At 44.2% G+C, this 27,179-nt stretch overlaps 1 protein-coding gene across 9 annotated transcripts in view; it reads right to left on the bottom strand.

Annotated features, from left to right (window-relative positions):
* The window catches only part of LOC110497316 (nephronectin), a 56,943-nt gene extending 30,963 nt beyond the window's left edge, over nucleotides 1-25,980 (bottom strand). For 2 of the 9 annotated variants that reach the window (XM_090210249.1, XM_090210252.1), the window contains exons 1-4: nucleotides 25,231-25,914; nucleotides 16,717-16,817; nucleotides 11,132-11,188; nucleotides 6,016-6,108 (exon numbers count right to left, since the gene is read on the bottom strand). In XM_090210249.1, coding sequence (XP_090066375.1) covers nucleotides 6,016-6,108; nucleotides 11,132-11,188; nucleotides 16,717-16,817; nucleotides 25,231-25,301 — 322 coding nt within the window. In that variant the 5' untranslated portion in view covers nucleotides 25,302-25,914. Of the gene's footprint in view, nucleotides 1-1,323; nucleotides 1,423-6,015; nucleotides 6,109-11,131; nucleotides 11,189-16,716; nucleotides 16,818-25,230 lie in introns of all 9 variants that reach the window. The other 7 variants (XM_090210246.1, XM_090210247.1, XM_090210248.1 and 4 more) reach the window with 7 other exon arrangements.
* Nucleotides 25,981-27,179: the final 1,199 nt, after the last annotated feature.

Genomic DNA, 27,179 nt, shown 5'->3' with positions numbered 1-27,179 from the left:
TATATATATATATTTGCTTGCCCAGGCAGTGACAACTGAAAACAGCTTGAAAATGTATATGAAGAGGATGATGGGAAAGGAATGGGTCACGTTCTCAGACAGCACAAGAGCCGAGCAGCAACTAGCGCAGCCAAATGACATACACAGCCTGGCTGAGTCTGCTCCCTGTTGGAAGATGGACAAGATAGAGGGAGACGGGAGGAGATAACGAACGCTAGACAGAGAGCGAGATGAGAGAGGAGATAACAGATAGGACTGACAGATAGGAGAGATAGAACCACCACTTGACAAGGTCTTGGGAGTCTATTTACAGTGTCTCTGGAGTTGAACCCTTCACTGAGATATTACTATTTACTGTCAATGAACTGTCGTGATGCATCGAGAGAGGGAGAAAAAGAGAGAGACATTTTATTTAACCAGGCAAGTCAGTTAAGAACTAATTCTTATTTACAATGACGGCCTAGGAACAGGTTAACTGCCTTGTTCAGGGGCAGAACGGCAGATTTCTACCTTGAAAGCTCGGGGATTCGATCCAGCAACCTTTCAGTTACTGGCCTAACACTCTAACCACTAGGCTAGCTGCCACCCCAGACATAGAGAGAGAGAGAGCGAGAGAGAGACATAGAGAGAGAGATACAGATAAAGAGAGAGAGAGGAGAAGGAGAGAGTAGTCCAAGTGATTTATTGGGTGGACTGCTGCAAGGTATGCATCGGTGGTGCGTTTCTGACACGCCACTATCACTTGCTAACAGATTACCCAGGGGGCTCTCTGGTCAAGAACATGCAGGTCTTGAAATAAAACAACACGATAACGCCGGACAGACAGAGTGGTCCATTGTTCTAAGGTGGCTGAGAAACCATGAGAACCCATGTATGTGATGGTTCCCCTTCCGAGCTGTCGGAATTTCAGGAAAAATAAGAGAAGGTGGGGGGAGGAGAAGAACGAAAAACAAAAACAGAGGAAGAAATTGGGAATAGCACAGCAGCTTTCAGTGCTGATTGATGAAGGAAAAGGCCACTGCTTCAGAGGGATAAAGGAGAACAGAGAGAGAGAGGGATGAAGAGAGAGAGAGATTCAAATAAAGACAGGAAACCGAGTTGCTGGAATAGGAGTCAAGAATAGAAACGGGGTTTAAATGCAAAGAGGCACAGAGTGGTGTGGCATATTGGCATCATGGCATGCTTGGCGTTCGCTCTGCCATTCCTGTAGCCAGGCCAGGCTCTGGTATCGGCTCTCCTAGAAGGAGGAGGGAAGGAGAGGAGGAAAAGAGGAGGAGACATTCATTCTCACTCGGCCCAAGTTTATCCCACTGTTTATCTCACCCTCCATCAACACCCCTGCTGGAGGCTGGTGGTCCACAGGAAGAAAGATAGGGGGGTGACTGTCCCATGTTAGGGGGGTTACATAGTCCAGTTCCTCTTCTTATATAGGGGAGGGAAGGGGGAGACAAAACAGCACACAAGGAGAGAGAGTGAGAGCTCGCCGCCGATGGGAGAAACACCCACGCACACACACTCTGGGATTAGTACACCTCTGACCACGACTGCATTCCTGGAGAGCAAGAACGACATTATGCAGCAAAGAGGATTACACATTTGCAGACTAGAATCACACCAAAAAAGAGAGAGAAGGAGAGAGAGCCTGTTTCTCCTTCTTCTTCTCCCTCCAGCATTCCTTTGCGTCAGCGATGACATGAGACAACGTCTCGGAGTCAGAGAGAGTAATCAGTCAGTCTGACCCTCCACCTGTATATCTGGACTTCAGAGTGTGTGTGTGTGTGTGTGTGTGTGTGTGTGTGTGTGTGTGTGTGTGTGTGTGTGTGTGTGTGTGTGTGTGTGTGTGTGTGTGTGCTATTGAGAGAGTAGTGACTACCTGATTGAACCAGGCTGAACCACCTGGTCTAACTACTTCCTTGCCAACTTGGTCCAGTCCAGGGCCTCTTGTCTGTCTGTCTTCCTGTCTGCCTGCCTGCCTGCCTGTCTGTCTTCCTGCCTGCCTGCCTGCCTACTGACCATTAGGTGACCTTGATAAGGATGGAGTACAATGGTAATTGAACAATACAAAGACCTGGGTGACACAAGGCTAATCATATGATGACATGTAAAGTATCCTTTGTAATCCTGTGGCAGCTGCAGTGTTTGACTTTCAACTTTACAAATATCACCCCAACTAAACAGAGAGAAAGAGACATAGAGAGACAGACGGAGACGGAGAAAGAGAGACAGAGAATGACGCTCAGTTGGTAGAGCATGCTGCTTGCAACGCCAGCGTTGTGGGTTCGATTCCCACGGGGCACCAGTACGAATCAAAAGTATGAAAATGTACCTGCTCGCTACTGCAAGTCGCTCTAGATGAGAGCATCTCCTAAAATAAAAAAAATAGATAGATATCTAGATAGAGTGTCTACTAAAATAGATAGATATCTAGATGAGAGCGTCTCCTAAAATAAAAAAATAGATAGATATCTAGATAGAGCGTCTACTAAAACAGATAGATATCTAGATAGAGTGTCTACTATAACAGATCGATATCTGGATAGAGTGTCTACTAAAACAGATAGATATCTAGATAGAGTGTCTACTAAAATAGATAGATATCTAGATAGAGTGTCAGCGCGTGCTCAGTTTCCAGATATTAAACACAGCAAAAAAGCCTTAAACAGGGGTATTTAACATCATCTAACTACAGAGGTTTAAGGCTACTTCCAAACCTTATATTAGCTAACGCTCTCAGAATAGAAAGCGCTGAGGATGACATGAAGGCCGAGCGGTACTCAACTTGAGGTACGTGAAGCATAATATTTGGAGAGATGCCGCTGGCTCGCTGACACGTATACGAGAGAGAAATGTAGGGGGAGGGGGGAGACGAGAGGGAAAGAGATAAATAAAGAGATAAATGTAGAGAGAGAGAGACAGAGAGCAAAATAAATGGAGAGAGGAGGTCTCATAATTGTACAACTCGATTACAGATATTTTTCTTTTGATGTCTGAAACGGTTACATGGCGCTCCCTCCCTCACAGGACCTTTTAATGGCATCTAAACAGTGGGAGACAAGGGTTTAATTGAAACCTCCCGTAGAAAATAATCATCTTATTAAAGGGATTTTGATCTGCGGGAGTGATGGAGTGGGGGGGGGGGGCGGGGGGGGTTCTGGCACGTCGTCTCAGTGCTAACTGGATTATCTTGGTAATGAGTTTGATTTGGTGTGGTACAGCATCAGTACCCATCTGGCCCCACCACCATGGCCCCACCATGACAAGATGTCATTCTGTTAAAGGGGCAATCTGCGATTGGTAAATCCGTTGTTTGAACTGCAGAAAGTAAATTAATAAAAGCGTTAACATTTGAAAACAAGCTGGACACGGTTCTGATCAGTAATTGTGATAGAGCGAAACATTTTGAACATTTGGTGTTATTGCAGGGGATGTTTGATCAATGACATGGAATTAATAGCAATGTACAATGTATAATTGTAATACCTCTAATCCCAACACTAAGTTGCTGGAATGATTGCTCACTAATATGAATAGATCATGGGTATACATTGGTCTAGCCATTACAGTGGTACAGGAAGAAAGAGCGACATATTGACACGTTCCTAACCAAGCTGGATTCTCGACAGAGAGACTTTAAAGTAAGAGGGAGAGTGAATTCTCCTCAACGATCACCTCTATGGTCCCTCTTGTCGCTGTCACAAACATCTGCTGTATTGTGGTGCTTTAACACTGTTGTTATTTACAGTGCCTTGAGGATCATTCCTCTGTGCTCACCACTCAGTTATTGTGGAAGCAGAATGCCTAGCCCCAAGCATGCACCTTACTGCACTGCGTGTGTGTGTGTGTGTGTGTGTGTGTGTGTGTGTGTGTGTGTGTGTGTGTGTGTGTGTGTGTGTGTGTGTGTGTGTGTGTGTGTGTGTGTGTGTGCGTGTGTGTGCGTGTAGCCTTTGTGTTATACTTGTAACTACTGCTTGTAAACATGTTTCTGTGTTTACAACGCCACATCACTATTTCAACCATTACAGTTCTAAGTGGGTGTCTAACCGAACATGAATTAAACATAAGACAGATAGACAGATCAATCAAGTATCGGCGTAAAGGAAAATGAACATTCACAGTGTGTCTTCCACTGACATTAGAACGGTAAATCAGCAGTTAACAGAAAATCACTACTTTGAATGGAGAAAAGAAATCCAATCTTTAGGTTTTGAATAATTAATGATGTTTCTAAGGTGACGTGGAATGATTCCTGCTGAAGGTTAAATATATTAGACATACATGATCTCTAAATGATCGATCGCTTGAAAAATCCCCAGATTGCCCCTTTAATGAGCTCTTCAGTCAGTCACACCAGATGTCAAAGCCAAGTGCTTGTCTACAGCACTGCTCTGCCAACTGAGTTCCAAGCACACTTTAGCATTTGAATATTTTTAAATGATAGTTTGTCAGACAAGTCTAATTATTATTAGTACATTGATAAAAGAGCAACGTCCGTCCTAGTCGAAGTAAGGAAGTCAGAGGTGTTCATTAGAGCACGCAACGGAAAATGTTTTAAAACATTTTGCAGCTGAAAACTAAAATGTAATGTTTTTTATTGGACCTGTCTAAGTAGTCCCTCCCAGTTTGAGTCTGTTCTCTTCCTTTGGTTACTAACGAACATGACCCATGTTTGATTCTTTTTCTAGCGACTACATCAAAGTTCAGCCAACCTGCCATGGGCCACCTTAGCCTGAGACATGTACGATGACTCATTTCTACATTCCGGAAAGGATTTTAACCCCCTCTCCCCCCTTCTCTCTCGCACCCTCTCTCTCGCCCCCTCTCTCTCTCTCTCTCCCTTCTTGTTTTTAATTACATGCTATCCTATTCCTGTCTTAAGGCGTCAATTCCACAAGTAGTTTCAAGCCACTTGGATTTACCTGAAACTAACCCTGACTGAGGGGGTCATTCAATTCAATATAGAGGCACAGACACAGACACACACACACGCACACGCACGCAAGCACTCTCACTCACTCACTCACTCACTCACTCACTGTGTGGTAACTCTCAACGGACTACTCGTTGCACTGCGTTTTCAGCCTGCTCTCTGAGTTATCTCAGGACAGTAATTGAGATGTTATCTGCAGAGGGAGGTTGCACTCCAGGCATCATTCACTGTGTGTGTGTGTGTGTGTGTGTGTGTGTGTGTGTGTGTGTGTGTGTGTGTGTGTGTGTGTGAGTGTGTGTGGGCCCCGGCGCACAGCAGGCATTTCCATTTGTGCTGATTCAGGCTGTTTCTACCACCCTCTCCTGTGTGATTATAGTATCTAACCACTATGGAGAGAGCTGCCTGTATCCTGCATCAGCTATGAATCAATGAATAAAACGGCAACATTAATACGCCTGTTCCTGTTGCTATGTCTGTGTGCATTGTAGACAATAAACAATGATTATCATGCCCTCGCTCAGGGCCGGGTGAAGTTTGACTTCCATTCGTTTCCTTTGGAAAATGTTAATGTCAGCAGGTCTGGATGGAGGTGGATGAAAGGGGCCTTGAAGAACTGAGTAAAGGCATGCTGGCTCAGATTAGAACGACCACTAACTCACTATGGCTCTCTCTCTCACTGACTATCTCTCTCTCTCACCAACTCCATCTCTCACCAACTCTCTCTCACTGACTATCTCTTTCTCTCACCAACTCCATCTCTCACTCACTAACTCGCTCTCTCATCTCTCACTAAGTACCCATCTCTCTCTCTCTCACCAACTCTCTCTCTCTCTCCTTATCTCTCACTAACTACCTAAACTCTATCTCTCTCTCTCTCTCCAACTCTCTCTCTTTCGCACTAACTGACTAACTCTCTCTCCCTTTTTCTCTACAGGAGTATGAAAGGTACAGTGTATTTTCACACAGAAGACACCAAGTGTTCTATCCAATCTTAGTGTAGGGTGTAATCACAACGTCATTAAGCATCACAATGTCACGATCACAACATCAACCCAGTTACTGGTCGGCGGTGAGGAGGACGGTCTTACCTTGATTGCAGGTTTTTCCAGTGAAGCCGGGGTGACACTTGCATTTGCCGGGTCCTACGCAGTCTCCATGCTTACACCCGTGCTGGCACAGAGCTGTTTGGGGAGGATTCCCATAGATAGGAGAGAGGCAAGTGAGAAGAGCAGTACCCCGGAACACACTCACAGCCTGTTTTCATAAAGCGTCTCAGAATAGGAGTGCTGATCTAGGATCAGGTGCCCGGTGTCTATGCAATCTTATTCATTATGGTCTAAAAGTCTAAACTGATCCTAGATCAGCACTCTCAGACACTCTGTGAATACAAGCCCTGGTCTCAGATCAGATGTGAGAAAGCATTTAATCCTGTCTGACTTGTTCAGTAACTTGGTGTATACTACTGTTGATCTACTTTAGTTTATTAGGTTTTTTAGAAAATCATTTAGAAAACATTTTCTTGCATCGTTGGTTAGTGGCTTGTAAGTAAGCATTTCAACGTAAGGTTTCAACCTGTTGTATTCGGTGCACGTGACTAGTAACATTTTCTTTGATTTGTTGATTTACTAAGTACGACAATGCAAGCACAGCGGCGTGTGTGTCATATTTGTTTGGGATTAGGGGCGATGGGAATTGTGGTTCAACAATGTACAGAGATAACATTTTCATGTGAAACCATGCTTTCATATAAGTTATAAACGGTATTATTGTACAGCGCTGGCTTATTGGGAGAGAGAATCCTGTTTCCTTGTTGATTTGTATCCATTTCAAAGCCTACAAGCCCTAAGCGATTAAAACACTTGAACGTTGTGCGAGCGCTGAAGTGCTGATTTTCCTGGCTTTGAAAGCGGCTGCACTGATATTTACGGTGGGAAACGGCCAACACAGCTAAACTAAACGAATAGCCTCATACCTCACTATTACACAGCTAAACTAAACGAATAGCCTAATACCTCACTATTACACAGCTAAACTAAACGAATAGCCTAATACCTCACTATTACACAGCTAAACTAAACGAATAGCCTCATACCTCACTATTACACAGCTAAACTAAACGAATAGCCTCATACCTCACTATTACACAGCTAAACTAAACGAATAGCCTAATACCTCACTATTACACAGCTAAACTAAACGAATAGCCTAATACCTCACTATTACACAGCTAAACTAAACGAATAGCCTCATACCTCACTATTACACAGCTAAACTAAAGGAATAGCCTCATACCTCACTAATACACAGCTAAACTAAAGGAATAGCCTCATACCTCACTATTACACAGCTAAACTAAAGGAATAGCCTCATACCTCACTATTACACAGCTAAACTAAAGGAATAGCCTCATACCTCACTAATACACAGCTAAACTAAAGGAATAGCCTCATACCTAACTATTACACAGCTAAACTAAAGGGATAGCCTCATACCTCACTATTAGCATGGCGTTAAAGCACACAAAAGCAAACGCTTGCCTTGAACATTATGTTCAGTATCAGGCAGTAGAAACAACATAAAACATCATATTTTCTGACTGCTGGTTGCCCATTGCGTGAAGTGTTGTTTAGGGCAACTGAAGGCATTAGGACTTGAGGCAATAGTAACGCTTTACAGTATCTCTGTGTGTTCTGGTGTTGGAGACGCCCGAGTCCCAAATGCTACCCTATTCCCTTCATAGTGCATTACTTTTGACCAGAGCTCAATTGACCCTGTTCCAAGGTAGTGCACTACATAGGGAGTAGGGTGTCATTTGGGACCCAGGCACAGAGCTGGAGGCTTGCTCTGCTTTCTGTTCTGTCTAACTGTGCTGCTCACTGTGTTCACCTGCAGCATACTAACCACGGCTGATATACAGGGCCTCAGCCAACTGGTACTAATTTCCATTAAAAGCTTCATTAAGTCCGTCATAATAGGGACCAATCAGGCTCCTTAATTATCCATACGGTTGGAGTTGGAGACGGGGTAGGGGGTTATATGTGTTTGTGGCAGGGAAGCGGGGTGAGTGTGCATGTGTGCATCATGATTGGACACGTCTGGGCGAGCTCTCTTATCTTGTCACAGATTTATTGTGTGCCTGATACCATCATTATGTGAAGTACAATGTAGAGGTTCAGTGGGAAAGAGTGGAGACTCAACATCATGACTGATGCTTAGTGGAAATAGACAATGGAACTGTACAGAAGGCTAGCTGAGCATTGCTTAACTATAAAGATATAAGCAAGCATGAAAAGTTTAATTTTGGCATTGGAAGTACACCCTACAGGTGTAGGATCTTAATTTGATCACTCTTTGTTGCTGAGAATTTTCCTGCACAGCATGGAAAATGTACACTTGTAGTGTATTCAAGGCTTAAAAAGTATTCTAAAGTTTGTAATTTACACTTTACATGTTAGCCATTTAGCAGATGGTGTTATCCAGAACAACATACAAAAGCAATTAGGGTTAAGTGCCTTGCTCAAGGGCACATCGAGAAGAGTTTTCACCTTTTACATTTCAGACTTGATTTTCCTTAACAAAAAATGTATCTACCTCTAAAAAAAATCCACATAATAATTCACATTTCCTGTTGCTGCAGGATAATTTTCCTGCTGTAGCAAACCCGGCTCCAATTAAGATCCTACACCAGTATATAGGTTACCCAAAATGCCCATTCACAAAATGTCAATTGAAATCGAATTAGGTAGCTATATGAAGTGTATCATTGTGGCGGTTAAACCTTTGAGCATGGGGCGTTGGAGGCGATAGAGGGATAGTGTTCATATTTCGGCTAGGAACATTGTTCATATTGAATTCACAGCCATTAGTGGGGATTCCTTTAGCTGGAGGAGATAGCATTGTGTAGTCTCATTCCACTTTATTAGAATGTGTAACCTAATAGACAAGACAGCGTTAGCCCATTTTCCAAACCTGGGATATATGAGATAGGGTGTTAACGCGAGGACGCAGGTGAGCTGTGAAACCTCTAGATTACGCCCCTGATTAAAAATAAAAAAGGGTTCGACATATTTTGGCGGGGGGAGTTGAATCAGGGAAACGTGTAAAACTTGTTAGGTCAAGTCCTTATCTGGTCAGCGATTTGGGCCAATTAAAGTCGATGAAATCATTTATTAATACAGCTGACACGGTCACTGTCGCGAGCTGTGAGGGGTTTTATTTGAAAGTTTTTCCACAGAGGGTAGTATGAGGACAAGCATGCTCAGAAGTAACCCATCCCAGGCTGTTGGGTTCAGAGAAAGGTTGGTCTTTTTAAATCTGCGGTGCGGCCCAGGGAAATACCCTGTGTTCATTAGACCACATCAAACCACATGAGGAACTAAAAATGGCCGCCGCAACCGCAGAGGAGCAACTACATGCTCCAATTCAACGCGCTTCTCGTTCCCTGAATACCTACTGATGACAACCCTTCACACCAGTTTGCATCAGGCATTCCTCTGGCCATCCATCCTTAGAGCCCATCTAAGGATCAGGCCCACAGTGTCCAGACTGGAGCCTGAAGTCACAAGCTCTGCTGGTCAGCTGCTGCTAGCAACCTAGCAGTGCCAAAAGCCCTGGTCTGGCCTAGTAAGCCTATGTAAATTACAATCGCCAGAACGCCCCCCCATCCCCAAAGAACATTTTGAAGGCAGTTTTAGCCTCTAATATTAGTTTATTATCATCAAGTTCAATCCTACGGTCAATCAAATGGAGATATTGAATTAAATAGTGATTCATTCTGACTACTACATTTGTCGTCACACAGGACCATGTGCTGACACAGACCAATCACGGGCCGGCAGGCTACGGGGAGGCTCGCGCCCGGTGGAGTTGGCTCTCTCAGGCAGGATGAAAACGACTACATCGACCATGAACCTTTGCTAGTTACGGCCACTTTTACCATGATCCTTAGCAATTTCTTGGTGCCATTCAGCCCCATGCAGCAATATGGCGTGGTTGAAATTCAAATACTTCCGGCTTCCATAGGAATACGTGGATGGCGTCAGCGCTATCACCATCTACGGGCTTTAATGTCTACGCTAAGGATGTTGGTCTACTTTTGGTCTCTGGGGGTCAGATGTTTGTGAACTTCATTGGAATGAGGAAGTATGCTCCAGCTACTGTAACTTGACGGTGTTTGGCAAAGACAGTTCAAATGTTAAGATACAGTATATGATATTGTCAAAATCCTTGTATTCGGGTAGAAGAAAAGCTGGATATTTTTTTACTGTACTGCTTGACATACATGTATTGCTAGAAAAAAACATTTTAGCATTCCGTTATCTGACAGCAGAGTTAATTTCGTGCAATTCTACACATTTTGCCATGAGGCAGAGAGGAAAATGAGCCATTTTACATATCATTTCCTAAACTTCTACGCATTTTGCCACAGGGTGTAGAGAATTTGCATGCAGTTTTTAATATGATAGGGTTTCTGAGTAAGACTGAATAACAAAAATCAATGGGGGCCCCCCGGCTGGTAATTCCACCATGATTACTAAGTTTAGATGGCTGGCCGCTAGACTAACTTACCATTCTAAAATACTTTAGCTGACGTGGGCTAATTGAGTGACTATCAGTGACTGACATAACAAGAGAAAAACTGCTGATGTACAACCACATTTTTTCATTGCACCTTGTTTATTCTACTATTTTAACTTGCAACAGTAAGCTGAGACCCCGACTGAGCCCCCCCTTCCATCACTGATGTAGGCGTACCATTTTGAAGATTGGGAAGTCATCTACATTGAACTACAATTATTTTACATAGGCTCTTGGTTGATGAAGTTTCCATGTACTAGCTAGGCAGCTGTATATAGTTTATATGAGGATATAAAACTCACAGGAAATGAATAACTAACACTTAGCCATCTGAGGGCATCACATAGCTCTCAGTCAAGTGTGGAGCTGGTGTGAACGCCAAACATCTCAGTCATGCTGCTGGTGTGAACGCCAAACGGTGGCTGCAGCACCAGAGTTCTCAAGCCAGAAAGGGAGGAGATATGTCTTTGCCAAGGGGATGGGGAAGGGGGGAGGATGAGGGAGAAGGGGGGGGGGTGACTATTAATAAATCAGTGAAGCCAGGATTCAGAGGATGTGTGTGCCTCGCTGCCTTCAGGACCTCGTCTTGCCAAGAATTATTTGAAAGAAATATGTGGAGCAGCTGACCTTGTGGCGGACACCGTATTCTCCCGACTACTCTGTGGGTTAGAGCGAAGACGCCTGCTGCAAAACAAATGTGCAAACACAAAGAAAATAACATTCCAGCAGGCGTTTTGTCTTGGTTGGATGAGAGAACAGAATCAAGGCATGAGAGAGCCAGAGAGCCGTGCTCTTTTTGACGAGTAAAGCATTCTTGAAATTATGCACAAAGCATAACAAGGAGTCACACACATTACATGGTTACAACCACAGAGGATGGAGCATTGGATGGCACGTCCCCTTCGCAACATGCAATGTAGCTAGTAGCTACATCTTGAATATGCTTACAAATTCAAGTTTAGATCAATCACACTAAATGTAAGCACAGGGGTGAATTCCAACTTCTACTTAAGTCTAGTAATGCATTGATGTCAATGGGAAACAAAGTGAAAATTCAATTTAAATGGCAGTTAGCATAAGCACCATGGATAATGGATGCTTCTCATCACGCAATGTTGCCAGTAGCTAATAGCTATGTTTGAAATATGTTTACAAATGGGAGTTTAGATCGTTTAATTAGTAACATTGATGGTCAAATTGTGCCGTGGTTCCGCAGAGATACCGCGTGGCATCATGCTGGCTAATTGCATATTTGTGGAACGTTCACATCACAAGCCGAGAGGAGAAAGACAAGGCGTTTTCTTCGAACACACAGGCTACAGATTCTGTGATGTTCAATTCAATTTCCTCCTCCATTCCTTTGATGGATAAAAATACCATCACCGTCACCACATTTTGAAGGAGGCCGCAGCATATTTCTCTGTGTCTGACAAATAATTGATACAAGTGCTTAGGTATGAACAGATTGACATTTGACAATGTATTTGATCCTTCCTAGGCCCAGGTTGAATTGAAACACAATCTATTGATTTCTCCCTTTGAGAATCCATGTACTTTTTATTACCTTACCTTCCTTGTCTCTTACTTACCTCATTACCACTAACAGATCAAACTACATGATTAACTTTCTATTGAATGGATTTACCCCATCCAGCTATTAGCAGATCAGTGGCCTTGAAGAAAACGAGACAAAGAGAAGCTATTTAAGACTATTATTATTTAATGGGTGCTTAAATTTGTCCTATATTTGGAAATGTGTGACCCCTCACCCTCAGGGTGAAGGGTCACGGCCAGGGTATTGGTTAAACTGTATCAGTTTACCCATTTTGTCACTCACTCATTGGCTTCCATTACCAATTAAAAGTCCTCTCCTAATCCAAGCTACTTTGTACTTCGAGAGGGAAACCGGCTAAACAGTCTCAGGCAAAACTGCACTGAAGATCGGTATCCTTTTGGATTTCTTTCCAAAATCCGGGATCAAAGCAATAGACCAGTAAGGGAGAGTTAATTTGGGATTCCATTTGTAGGGAGAGCGAGAGAGAGAAAGGAGAAAGAGAGAGAGAGAGAATGAGAGAGATGGAATATGATGCAACTGAGGAGGCTTCAATTTGATTAAATTCATTTAAAAAATCACCGCCATTTGTTTAGTGTTGGTTTGATTAATTGCAGCTCTTTGCCATCATTTTTTGCAGCTCTTTGCCATAATCCGAGAGCTTGTTATGACTAAACGACTAGGACGTGAGGACTAAGAAAAACTTGTTGATTTGCCAGTGGTCTATTCTCATCGTGACTGTGAGTTAAACCTGAGGGACATTCTGATGTGTATGTAATCATTGGAGATATACTGCAGATGCTTAGCAAGGCAAATGCATCTCTGTTTATGGTGGCACTTGGATAAAGTAAAGTAACGCTGCCTGTGATTTAAACCACCCAATCGCATAACATGTCAGTGTAGTACCAATGGAAATGCTTGGCCTATAATAAATCTCTCGCTTTCTCTTTCTTCCTCTCGGTTCTCTCTTTCTGTCCCTCTCTCTCTCTTGCTCTCTCCTTCTCCATTTCTCTCTGTCACTCTCTCTCTCTATCTCCACTCACTCACTCCCTCTCCCATCTCTCCTCTCTCTCTCTCAGTTCTGGGGACAGGGAGCTTTAAATTCGGGGCAGACCCATTCCAGTTCTCCATTCTTTGTGAGCAGTCACCCAGACCGATCACTGAACTCTTGCAGGGCTGGAGACAGCCAGAACCCGATAGCACCACCAATCTAATCTCCGGGGCCGGCCCCAGAACTGCAGTGGTGTAATCTGTAATCCATGACGACTGGCCTCCCTCCGTCTCCGAAGTTTAAATCAGCCCTGTGGCAACATGATGGAGTACTGATTGAGGTCTCGAGTGATTGGACTCGTGTGGTACGCTCGGTCGGGGGCATTTGAAGGCGTTAGTGAACATTCTGGTTTTTCTCCTATGGCATTGATTTATCACAACGTCTGAGACTGGCTGGCGGGAAAACGATACGGTTTCCTTCAAAAACAGGTGGTGGGTAAAAGTAGCTTTTGCCGAGAGGGGGGACGACTCTCCGAGGTGAACTCAACGTTTTCTCGTACTTGACATGGAATGTGTGAGACTCCTGATGGGTACTTTGGAACAGTGTTAGAGAAAACAGACAGATAACACACTGCTGTTTAATGAACAGAAACAAGGTCCTGTCAAAGGTATCTACTCACCCAAAGGACTTTAACATGTCAATCAAACGTCAAGCGGAAACACGGATTACTCGGCTAATCCCTGTCACTGTAGATCTTGTCTATTTCTCAATTGTCTAGAAACTCTGTCCTCTCCTTGCCTCCTGTCTTCTCCTTCATTGCACTGATCTGAGAGAACTGACCAGGTGAAAGACAGCCTTACAAATCAATGCAGAGGATGGAGCTAAACCCAAACAGGATAAAAACAAATATTTAGTCTGATATATGATGTTATATTCTGTATACGGAGCTAACTTCCTCTTCCTGACTGATCCAACATGGACAGCTGGGAGGACCTGAGCCCAAAATGCCCAGGAAGCAACACTTATTGAGTACAGGGATTCCTGCCAACACGACAGCAGAGCTCTTAGCTAACTAGCCTAGCAACATGTTGGGGCCTTAGCTGTCACAAATAATAGCAACCACAAAAGCATCCATTTCTGCCACTTTGTCTTGAGCCTCGTCTCTTGAGTTCCCTCCCAGCACAGTCTTGGTCTGGCTCTAAGTCTGAGTCGCTATGTCATTACCATAACTTGTTTTTCTCAAGCTAGGGTCTATGTGAGAATGCAATTACCATATTCTGTTTTTCTTTTCACCTCAAATGAGGAGCGAGGGATAAAGAGGAGAGTCAGCTGGCGGCGAGGCAGAATGTTAATCTGACACAATAAGTGGGCCACAGGCACTAAGGTTACTCAACTCAACACTAACACTCTCACCTAGGGGAGAAGGGAAGGGAACGAGGTCGACCACCATAACAGAGTGTCTGAAAGGAGGGCCTGATGCCAAACCTAAACCAAGTGAAGGTTATTGAGCTCAACACCCTTGCCTAGGGGAGAACGAAAGGGCAATAAGCGGGCCACCATTACAGTAGCCTGCTCCCAGGTCCGTATGTACTGTCTTGATAGCTTCTCTGGTCATTGTAGGACAACACAAACAGATCTGGGACCAGGCATCCAATGGAAGGCCCAGTGCCAAACGGAAACAATAGAGCTCAACGTGAAGTAAATACCTTTGGACAGGGACCAGCAGTGTGACATTTTAGTTTCGTCTAAAAACGACAACATGAACAAACACCAAAAAATCTAGCATGATTATAGCATGAGTCATGACAAGTGATTAGCAAAAAAACAACAACAACAAAAGAGCTAAACAAAATGCATGAGGTGAAAGGTTATGAAGGTGATGTGAAGTATAATGACGATGACATGAAAGCATTATAACCCCTCCCCCACCCCCAGGCTTCCAGGTTAGTAGATTGACAGAGACGGAGCCAACATGCAGCCCAGCCTCTCTCTGTCTACTCTCTACATGTTGTGCGTAAGTAAACCCGTTGTGTCACCCATCACACTTCCGCAGCCGAAGCAACAGCTGTACCATCATGTGTGCAGCAAGCCATGCAGTGTATCTCCCATTTGTCAGGCTGCTCGACACTTTCAGAGCTCCCTATTAATATCATTCACACATCTCTGCAGGATATAATTACACAGTATGGCAGCAGCCAATACTTCTCTGTTTCCATAAGAGTCAATATTTGTCCATAGGGCTGGATATTTTATTAAGGGTCAATATAATATCAGACGGTGGTATAATGTAATACTGTTACACAAAATGTGTTCATTCTAATAAAAGTAGGTATATTGAGTCTACAGTAGGCTCATTCTAGTAAAATTAGGTATATTGAGGCTACAGCAGGCTCATTCTAGTAAAACAAGGTATATTGAGGCTACTGTGGGCTCATTCTAGTAAAACGAGGTATATTGAGGCTACAGTAGGCTCATTATAGTAAAACGAGGTATATTGCGGCTACAGTAGGCTCATTCTAGTAAAACAAGGTATATTGAGGCTACAGTAGGCTCATTCTAGTAAAATGAGGTATATTGAGGTTACAGTAGGCTCATTCTAGTAAAACGAGGTATATTGAGGCTACAGTAGGCTCATTCTAGTAAAACGCGGTATATTGAGGCTACAGTAGGCTCATTCTAGTAAAACAAGGTATATTGAGGCGACTGTAGGCTCATTCTAGTAAAATGAGGTATATTGAGGCTACAGTAGGCTCATTCTAGTAAAACGAGGTATATTGAGGCTACTGTAGGCTCATTCTAGTAAAACGAGGTATATTGAGGCTACAGTAGGCTCATTCTAGTAAAACGAGGTATATTGAGGCTACAGTAGGCTCATTCTAGTAAAACGAGGTATATTGAGTCTACAGTAGGCTCATTCTAGTAAAACGAGGTATATTGAGGCTACAGTAAGCCCATTCTAGCAAAACAAGGTATATTTACAGTAGGCTCATTCTAGTAAAACGAGGTATATTGAGGCTACAGTAGGCTCATTCTAGTAAAATGAGGTATATTGAGGCTACAGTAGGCTCATTCTGGCAAAACAAGGTATATTTACAGTAGGGGCATCCTCTGAATCCATGACTGGATTTACTCAACATGTCACCAAATGGATTCCCTGCACACCTGCATTTACATATACATGACATTTACTAAATATACACTCACAGCAATCATTTACAATTATCTGTTTACATGGCTACAAGCGTATAATGGGAATCTGCTCACTAGAGCCTTATTCACGGCTAGAATATCGTTCCCACAACACGGAAAACTCAACAGCAGCAGTGAAAATGTCAAGTGTATTTTTCACTTTGTGTGTGTGTACGTCCACATATGTGCCTATGAACAAGTGTGTGTTCCGTGTGCTCGTTGGTAGAGTGTGTGTTTCAGAGCCCTTAGTTACTATATGTCTTCTGTACAGCACTTTGTGACATTTGCTGATGTAAAAAAGGGCTTTATAAATACATTTGATTGATTCTAGACGGGTGTTTAATCCTCTTTCTACATCCTAATTGTGGTTAGATCCCAGCAGCTACACCCTGGTAACCCACGGCAACCCCTGTCGGAAACCCTGGTTGCCCCCGGTAACCCTAACCCAGCAGCGGGCACGGTAGAGTTGGCACTACTCACGTTGGCAGTGGCCCCAGGAGCGCCGGGTCCATCCCCAGCAGCAGTCGATGCGGGCGCCGTAGCGACACAGCCCATTGGACGAGGCCATCTGCCGAGGCCACCTGTCAGGAGACAGCTCTATCAGTTCACAGCCAATTAAAATGGACGAATTTAAAAGCCAGCAGGGTCTGTTGGTTCTTGCCCACCAAGCCAGGGGAGGGAGAGAGAGAGAGAGATAGAGATAGAGAGATAGAGAGATAGAGAGAGAGAAGTCTCATTCAAAACAAAGCCCAAGGCACTGACTGGCAGACTGAATATGTGTTTGTTCATTCTTTACCCAGCACATAATTAAATGTTACTTGTTTTCCAAATGCGAAGCTCCTCCCATGTCCCTCAGAATGTGTAAGGAAAGTAAACAAATTTATCCGTGAGCGAGCTGGCACAAAAACTCAGGACATTTCCCAATCAGCATGTTGGCATTTATTGCACAGGGGAGCCATGTTGGTTGGTGTGATGTCAGAGCTGAAGACTTATGGGTGAGACTACAGAAGAACAGGACCCAATGTAAATAATACGACAAGCTTCTCTCCACATCAGTGATCACTGACACTTTAATCTGTGGGGCCAGGCAGAGACTCCCATAGCTCAGAATGAAGGTGTGTGTGTGTGTGTGTGTGTGTGTGTGTGTGTGTGTGTGTGTGTGTGTGTGTGTGTGTGCGTGTGTGTTTAGAGATTAGACTGTGGTGAGTTATCATTGTGACGTTCATAATGTGATCCCCCCCCCATCTTCAGACTGGGGTGTATTCAGTGATGTGAAATGTTCTGAACATCGCAGATAGAAATAAAAGGAATAGACCTGACACAATGGCATGACAGACAGTCCTATCTGCTCTGCACAACACAGTTCAATCTGAACGTCACAGTTGAACAAGCTCCTGCTCTGAGTGCCAAAACCAAACGAGGTAGAGGCGTCATGAGCATCGACTGTCTGTGTGCCAACGTCCAAATGAAACATTATCAGAAGCAGAATGTCAGAATGTCATTTGCTATTAAAGAAAGTGGGGAAGGATAATGCCATCTTTCAGAAATAGGAAAGAGAACATGAGGCTAGAGCCGTTTTCATCCTGGCAATGGGCAAATACCTTATGACAGTTCTTGTAGGAAAACCAGCCTAAATTATGTTTCTGTGAACTGACGTTACGTTCTGTTCTATTTCAGAGAAATAGCTTCTTGGCAGAGTAGAGTAGGATTACTTATTTATCTGTAGTGGAAGCACAGCACAACATATTTTTAACAGGAAATAGAGAAAGATTAAGCCCATTTAAGGATGCCTCGGATGGGGACAACGATCAGAGCATGGTTGTGTTCTCTGACGTTAGCTAAATGAATCAGAGACAGTAGAAATAGAACGAACAGAGCTGACGGAATTCTAAATTCTACATGACACAGAATCATCTCCGTTCTAGACAATTAATTTATATCTGAACGTTTTGTAACGACAGAGAGATCAAGGTTCTGATTGCTTGTTATCGAAACAAAGTAGTCAAAGGTGTCTTGAAAAAAACACTTGGCAGAAGGGGGCATCTTGCCTTGCTCTATCGTGCCTCAGCATTGAGGGCTGAGGAGACTGAGATTGACGTGGTTGTGCATGCGGGACACGTCCTACCCTCCTGCTATCCCATTCAGTTAGCCTCCATTGCCAAAACTCTGGAAATGCTAATGTCTGTCCCCGCTGCCAATCACTTCACAGGAGAGAAAGTCTGATGGAAGATGCTAAGTGGAAATGGCAGGACCAGGGAAAATGTTTGTACGCAGCATGGCTGGCAAAGAGAGAGAGAGAGAGAGAGAGAGAGAGAGAGAGAGAGAGAAAATCAGGAGCCCTGAGCACAATCCAATAGGAGACACATTGGGAATGTTAAGGAGAGAAATAGAGAGAGGAGGAGAGAAGAGAAGAGGAGAAGGGAGGAGAAGATAAAGAAGCAGAGGAGAGGGCTCTGGAATTGATTGCCAAACATGATTGTGAATTGGGGGCCGAGTGTTACCGCGCACACACAGCAGGACCACTGAGCAGATGGAGCCACAGGTCACTCACACACACACACACACACACACACACACACACACTGAGCAACTGGTCAGATACAGGGATATAGTCCCATTGCCACAGCTTGCACTGAAAACACATAAACCCTCTGCTGATGGCTAATAGCATGCCTTGCTAATAACTATCAATATTGAATGTGGATCAACGGGTGAAAAACATCATTAAAATAGCTGATTAACACATAATAACGAGGAGGAAGAGTTGCTGCAAATTGGTTCATCATCGTTTTACTAATTTAAACATAACTCCTTGGCTGTTATTATTCAGGGGTAATTTTTATCCACCAGCGTAAAACTAATAGAGCCTAAAAGTGATATGATATTGCGGGCATAGCCTCGCCAACTGAGTGGGAGGATGATAATTGGTTTGCCTGAAGCGTTTTTGCAACACAAAAAAGTGGCAATGTAGTCGACCCTGTGCGGCGGGCAGGCAGGGCGGCAATGCCAACGAACAGGTGATGATGCAAATGAACTTTGAGAGGCACCTCATAAAGAGACGTGTGATGCCACGCCAGTGGAACAGGAGGTGAGGGAGGGAGGGAGGGAGGGAGGGAGGGAGGGAGGGAGGGAGGGAGGGAGGGAAAGAGAAAGCACTCTCTGTCACTCTGCATCTCTCTCTCTTTCCATCTCTACCACTCTCTCCCTCCATCTATACCACTCTCTCCCTCCATCTATACCACTCTCTCCCTCCATCTCTACCACGCTCTCCCTCCATCTCTACCACTCTCTCCCTCCATCTCTACCACTCTCTCCCTCCATCTCTACCACTCTCTCCCTCCAGCTATACCACTCTCTCCCTCCATCTATACCACTCTCTCCCTCCATCTCTTTCTCTCCCTCCATCTCTACCACTCTCTCCCTCCATCTCTACCACTCTCTCCCTCCATCTCTACCACTCTCTCCCTCCATCTATACCACTCTCTCCCTCCATCTATACCACTCTCTCCCTCCATCTATACCACGCTCTCCCTCCATCTATACCACGCTCTCCCTCCATCTATACCACGCTCTCCCTCCATCTATACCACTCTCTCCATCTCTACCACGCTCTCCCTCCATCTCTTTCTCTCCCTCCATCTCTTTCTCTCCCTCCATCTCTACCACTCTCTCCCTCCATCTCTTTCTCTCCCTCCATCTCTACCACTCTCTCCCTCCATCTCTACCACTCTCTCCCTCCATCTCTACCACTCTCTTCCTCCATCTATACCACTCTCTCCCTCCATCTCTACCACTCTCTCCCTCCATCTCTACCACTCTCTCCCTCCATCTCTACCACTCTCTCCCTCCATCTCTACCACTCTCTCCCTCCATCTCTACCACGCTCTCCCTCCATCTCTTTCTCTCCCTCCATCTCTACCACTCTCTCCCTCCATCTCTTTCTCTCCCTCCATCTCTACCACTCTCTCCCTCCATCTCTACCACGCTCTCCCTCCATCTCTTTCTCTCCCTCCATCTCTTTCTCTCCCTCCATCTCTACCACTCTCTCCCTCCATCTCTTTCTCTCCCTCCATCTCTACCACTCTCTCCCTCCATCTCTACCACTCTCTCCCTCCATCTCTACCACTCTCTTCCTCCATCTATACCACTCTCTCCCTCCATCTCTACCACTCTCTCCCTCCATCTCTACCACTCTCTCCCTCCATCTCTACCACTCTCTCCCTCCATCTCTACCACTCTCTCCCTCCATCTCTACCACGCTCTCCCTCCATCTCTTTCTCTCCCTCCATCTCTACCACTCTCTCCCTCCATCTCTTTCTCTCCCTCCATCTCTACCACTCTCTCCCTCCATCTCTACCACGCTCTCCCTCCATCTCTTTCTCTCCCTCCATCTATACCACTCTCTCCCTCCATCTATACCACTCTCTCCCTCCATCTCTTTCTCTCCCTCCATCTCTACCACTCTCTCCCTCCATCTCTACCACGCTCTCCCTCCATCTCTTTCTCTCCCTCCATCTATACCACTCTCTCCCTCCATCTATACCACTCTCTCCCTCCATCTCTACCACGCTCTCCCTCCATCTATACCACGCTCTCCCTCCATCTCTACCACGCTCTCCCTCCATCTCTACCACGCTCTCCCTCCATCTCTACCACTCTCTCCCTCCATCTATACCATTCTCTCCCTCCATCTCTACCACGCTCTCCCTCCATCTCTTTCTCTCCCTCCATTACCACTCTCTCCCTCCATCTCTAGCACTCTCTCCCTCCATCTCTACCACTCTCTCCCTCCATCACTACCACTCTCTCCCTCCATCTATACCACTCTCTCCCTCCATCTATACCACTCTCTTCCTCCATCTATACCACTCTCTCCCTCCATCTCTACCACTTTCTCCCTCCATCTCTACCACTCTCTCCCTCCATCTCTACCACTCTCTCCCTCCATCTCTTTCTCTCCCTCCATCTCTACCACGCTCTCCCTCCATCTCTTTCTCTCCCTCCATCTATACCACTCTCTCCCTCCATCTATACCACTCTCTCCCTCCATCTCTACCACGCTCTCCCTCCATCTATACCACGCTCTCCCTCCATCTCTACCACGCTCTCCCTCCATCTCTACCACGCTCTCCCTCCATCTCTACCACTCTCTCCCTCCATCTCTACCACTCTCTCCCTCCATCTCTACCACGCTTTCCCTCCATCTCTACCACTCTCCCTCCATCTATACCACTCTCTCCCTCCATCTATACCACTCTCTCCCTCCATCTCTACCACTCTCTCCCTCCATCTCTACCACTCTCTCCCTCCATCACTACCACTCTCTCCCTCCATCTCTACCACTCTCTCCCTCCATCTCTACCACTCTCTCCCTCCATCTCTACCACGCCTCCATCAGTCATAAAACTGAGCGTAGCCCTCGGCTGTTGGAACACGGCAGAATCATGCACACAACTGTGCTGTTATAACACGATTTATCAAAGTAGAACTGAATTATGACTAGGTCAGTTATACACTACGGTATGTTGGAGTGATGTCCCATCAAATTCTCCATGTAAAATTCATATTGTGTTATTACTGTAATCATTCTGAACACGGTGCGCTGTAGAATAATTGCGTAACGGCAGATCAGATAGATGTGTGTCTTTATCCTTCTTTATCCATGTCTATGTCTGACCTTCTGTGTATGAATAATACTACATTGCAGTAAGCTGTGAAGGAACTGAAGCACAGAATTATCACGTTTGACATTCCATTGGTGCCTCATCAGGAAAACAAACCACTAGACAGGGTGTTCACAACAGACGCTGCGGGAAAGGATCCATGTCAGTCCATCATCTAGCCCAGGATGTGTGTGTGTGTGTGTGTGTGTGTGTGTGTGTGTGTGTGTGTGTGTGTGTGTGTGTGTGTGTGTGTGTGTGTGAGATAGGCCAATCTCTGCTGTTTGACAATGAATAGGATGACATATTGCTCATATAGCAGCACCCGACACTTAAGTGGCACTAAGAGACATTATTATATGGCATGATAATAATCTGTCTTAAAAGTGTCCCTCAGAATGATGAGAGTAATAATAACAATCTATGGCTGCAATGTTGCTTGACAGTGACACTCTCTCTCACACACACACACACACACACACACACAACCTTTGCATACACATTTAATCTAAATACCTGAGGACAAGTAGCACACACATGTTAAAGAGCGCATCGCTTCATAAATGTTCATGAAAGTGGTTCGCTTCTATTCTGAAAACGACTAGTACCACACACTTCTGTAAGCACCGGTTGACATGTAGCCTTTTTCACTAGTCCTGCTGAATGACTTTGACCAATGTCCAGGAAAATGGCTTGGTCTCTCTGTATACACTTATTCACGTATTTTAACATCAACCCTGGGGGATAAAATAAGGTCTGTCTATCTTTGAAGGTCTAATGTTGTTAGAATATACTAAGGATGTTTGGAAGGAGAGTGAGGACATAGTTTGGAGCAGTAACTTGGAGAGAGGAGGATTGGAATGTATTGGCTGTGTCTGGGGCAAAGCAATGTGGCGACATCATCATAGAGAAATAGCCTCCATGAGTAGTGGCTATTTAAAGGGGGAATCTGGATTTTCTCCAACTAGGATAAAATATCTCATCCTAGCTGTTCAGTGGTCTGATTAATGGTCTGACATACAAACTCAGGATTGTGGCTTTAAAAAAAAAAAAGCGAACTAGTCGTTTAAATGTTATCTGATGTGTAGTCTTTCATCGAGGTAAAGTGTTGTGACCTTACCTCAGATAGCCCATTTCCTGATTACAATACAGAATCACTTATAGACCACATCACAACAAGATTGGCCTAGCGCCATTTTTCATCCTTGGACTAAACATTACTGACAACAATGTTGATGAGTAATGAAAACCCCTCAACAGGGAATTACAGGTATAGTTAATCTGTAATTAATCAGGCCTGTTTTGAGCCAATTTACCACTAGGACAAAACGACCTTGCTGTGGCTGGCCAGTGAGCGGTGACGCCCCCTTCAATTGCTAGCTTAGCCCATTAGCTCTCTCCTCCAAACAGCTAGTTCAGATAATAAATTACTTTCCTCCACAGTGTTCTCACGGGACCCTCTCCCTATGAATTTAGATTGAAGTCAGCAGGCCAGGTTTATAACCGGGGAAATAGGCCAATAATGACCCGCGTGACAAGCCGCGCTCCATCAGAGGGTGACGCTAATTACGTATGCTGCTCGTTTAATGTAAATTATCATTATGGGTTGGGCAGGGAAGGGCATCATGGGGAAATATCAGCACAACTCACCAGACTGGGACCGTGGCCCTGTCACAACACATTAACATTACCTAACATTAGACACTGTGACCAAGAACCTGGAGTAAACATCCACAAACATATACAATAACTCACACACTCTCACCTTCACACACACACGCCCCAACCCGTGTTTAACGACAGACAGGTAGGAAAGTTCAGCCCTATCAATCCCTAAGAAATATTCTATTGACTCTGAAACCTTATTTGTGTAAGGTATCGGTGAGGGATGGATTGTGCTTAGGGCTCAGTCTGTCTGACAACAATAAATGGGGGTGAAAAACCAAATTAAAATGCTCGACTGCGATCACTATTGGAGTAATATCACGTCTTAGAAATACTCTACAACTCTGTCTCACTCTATTGCTATTTGTACGGAGTCTAATCCAATTATAGTGTGAGACCTGCAACTCTATCCCACGGAGATACAGAATAAAGGTTGTCTTCAATGCACCATAGGACCAGCACTCAGATTGAGGATCCAATCCGAAATGCCACCCTATTGCCTATATAATGCACTACTTTGGACCAGGGCCCATTGGGAACTCCACAGGGAATAGGGTCCCATATAGGATGCAAACCTAGCCTTCAGTTCCTCAGTCTACTGTATCACTCTCCCAAAGGAAACAGCCTTTATGATGATGAATACTGCAAGGCAAGTGCATTGGAGCCAGTCCAGTGAAAGTGAACCTGTCTTAATAATAAACAAGCTTGGAAACGTATCCTGAAGGAATACATATCTGGAATACCAGAGGGCTTACTGTGTATATAGGTAGAAAAAAGTATATAGGTCGTTTTATATACAATGACCTAAAATGGAATTCGTCAGTATGATGTTTTTATTACTGCTTATTAAGAGGTGTATAACATTCCTTTTATGGCGAGAGACAAAAAATGACAGCTGCACCAGATAAGGTAGATGTAGATTTCAATCTCAGGAACATTCTTTAGATTGGGCACTTTTCTCCTTTCCAAATACTTAACCGGATTCGTGTTTGGACATGAACCACCCGGCAAGGTAGGTGCTGTCAGCGTGATATCAGCTCATTGAGAGGGAAATCCAAGCAACTGACTTTGCAAAGAAAGTAGGCTGCTGGCTACTCGGTTTTTGCAAATGTAGGCCTAAACAGCGAAACACTGTGTATTACCAAAGATGGTTAAGAAACTCTGTGGTATTCGGCCTACGTACTAACATAGACCTAGTAGATCCACATAAAGAATGTCAAACAAAAAGCACCAGCAAAAACATTACAAACATAAATTAATGTTAATTTAATATATTTAAAAGTACACCATTCATTCGAGATAAACAACTATGTTATTATTTATGAAAATAAGGGAGAAGAAAATAGATTACACTGGTATAGGTATATTCCTTCCACTGTACGTCAAGTGCGACTATACATCCCGAATCATTTCAGCACATCAGCAACGTTTCAGTCTATGCATTGCAGACTCGTATGCTCACTATGTGGAAGTCGCGTTCATGGATTTAGGAATCAATAGCATCTCCGTGGTCACATTAACCTCTTTAAAAACTCGCTCAGAGTTTGAGAGCAACACCTTCTCCACATTCCACAATCACCAACGCAATTTGAACACTTCCAAAAACAACATAATTTATATAATTATTTTTTTTGACAATTGAACAAGATGTATATATGTGTGCGCTTACCTGCCGTCATTCTCAGCACTTGCCCCTAAACAGAAACCGTACAACACCATCAACTTTATCCATAATTCCATGGTTAGGGGAATGAGCGCACACCGCGCTTGCACTCCTAAAATCCAAGTGAAACGTCGGACTGTACACTGCAGTGTTCAATCGTTAAAACGAAACGAAACAGTGGAGATTTGTTCCCTCCCAACGTTAAACACGCACTGGCATGAGAGGAGATTCGCTGTTGTCCTTCAAACGGACCCCGATCCTTTAAAATGTTTCGGAGGTGCAGCAAAGGCAGGGGGAGAAACCAGCCCGTTTCTTCCTCGAGAAGTGACCCAGCGCGTGTGGAGCGGAGTGCACTCTACTGGTGTTAAATGGACCCCGCAGGTTCCTTCTCTCTCCGTCTCTCCGCACAAGTTCACTGGGCTGCTACCCAATGAAAACGCATCAGCGCAGTCGGAGCGCGCACTGCTCGTCAGCAAGACTGTTGTGAATACACTTTGTCGTGGTATAGTGCTGTGCCACTTTGCGCAGTGGTAGGCTGGAAATCCATAGATTAAAAAAATCTAATAAAAATTCAAATTAGCGACGGTCTATTTATTCATTAATTTCGGAGTCCCATTGAGACCAGGATCTCTTTCACGAGAGAGCCTTTCCATGTGTGATATAGGTTGCACTCACGCACTGGCTGTGCATACTTTGGATGGCTTAATTAATTGCATAGCCTGCTCAGACACGCAGTACCATCGCCCACCCAGTAATGAGGAGTTCTAGCCTCCTGCCTACACACCATGTACAGAATTTACAGTACAAAACGTACTTTAGGACCAAGTTCTGAGGGAACCCAAAGGTATCATCATATTTGCCCATAAATACACAGATTGTGCTTTAGCGGATAAACGTTAAAAAGGTCTCAGATAATAAATCTGCTTTGGTGTGTGTGTTCCCAAACAAGGACCAGTTGCGCTCTGAGGCGGCCTATGTTGGTGGGATTTGGAGGATGATGGAGGCAACAGGGGAAAGAGCCTCAGATCCACAAATTCCCTTCCACCAGGTGACTGATGAGATATGTTGGCACGACTGCAATATTGCATCTCCATCCCAAAGCCCTTGCTTGGAAGTGTACTACCAAGAACCTTGTCCTCATCCAGGCCAAGGTGGCGAGACACAGTAAAAATGGCTTAAGGATAACAAAGTCAAGGTATTGGAGTGGCCATCACAAAGACCTGACCTCAATCCTATAGAAAATTTGTGGGCAGAACTGAAAAAGCGTGTGTCAAGCAAGGAGGCCTACAAACCTGACTCAGTTACACCAGCTCTGTCGGGAGGAATGGGCCAAAATTCACCCAACTTATTGTGGGAAGCTTGTGGAAGGCTACCCGAAACGTTTGACCCAAGTTAAACAATTTAAAGGCAATGCTACCAAATACTAATTGAGTGTGAGTAAACTTTTGACCCACTGGGAATGTGATGAAAGAAATAAAAGCTGAAATAAATCACTCTACTATTATTCTGACATTCGTAAAATAAAGTGGTGATCCTAACTGACCTAAGACAGGGAATTTTACTAGGATTCAAATGTCAGGAATTGTGAAACTGAGTTGAAATGTATTTGGCTAAAGTGTATGTAAACTTCTGACTTCAACTGTATGATTTGGCACATTATTTCCAAATGTGCACAGCTTTTCCTTCTACATTAGCTGCAGTGAAATGTCTCCACGCATCAGATAGTGCCCGTGACATTTTCCTGGAAAGATTAGAAAAAATGTAGTAAAAAACAACAAACAATCCCTGTACAGATAAATAGTTACGCAGTTAGTTTAAAACAACTAATTTGTAAGATACATGTTTTAAAATGTAAATTAACACTCCTCAGATAGCAGGCTCAAGCAAGCTAAAACCCACACAAGAATGCAAAAACTAACTAGCAGAAATTGTTATCAAGTTAGAACTGATTTAAA

Source organism: Oncorhynchus mykiss, chromosome 19 (assembly GCF_057628025.1).
Source record: "Oncorhynchus mykiss isolate SJ-2025 chromosome 19, ASM5762802v1, whole genome shotgun sequence".
NCBI lineage: Eukaryota > Metazoa > Chordata > Actinopteri > Salmoniformes > Salmonidae > Oncorhynchus > Oncorhynchus mykiss.
The sequence above is the reverse complement of the archived record's forward strand: the minus strand, read 5'-3'. Positions and strand labels throughout refer to the sequence as shown.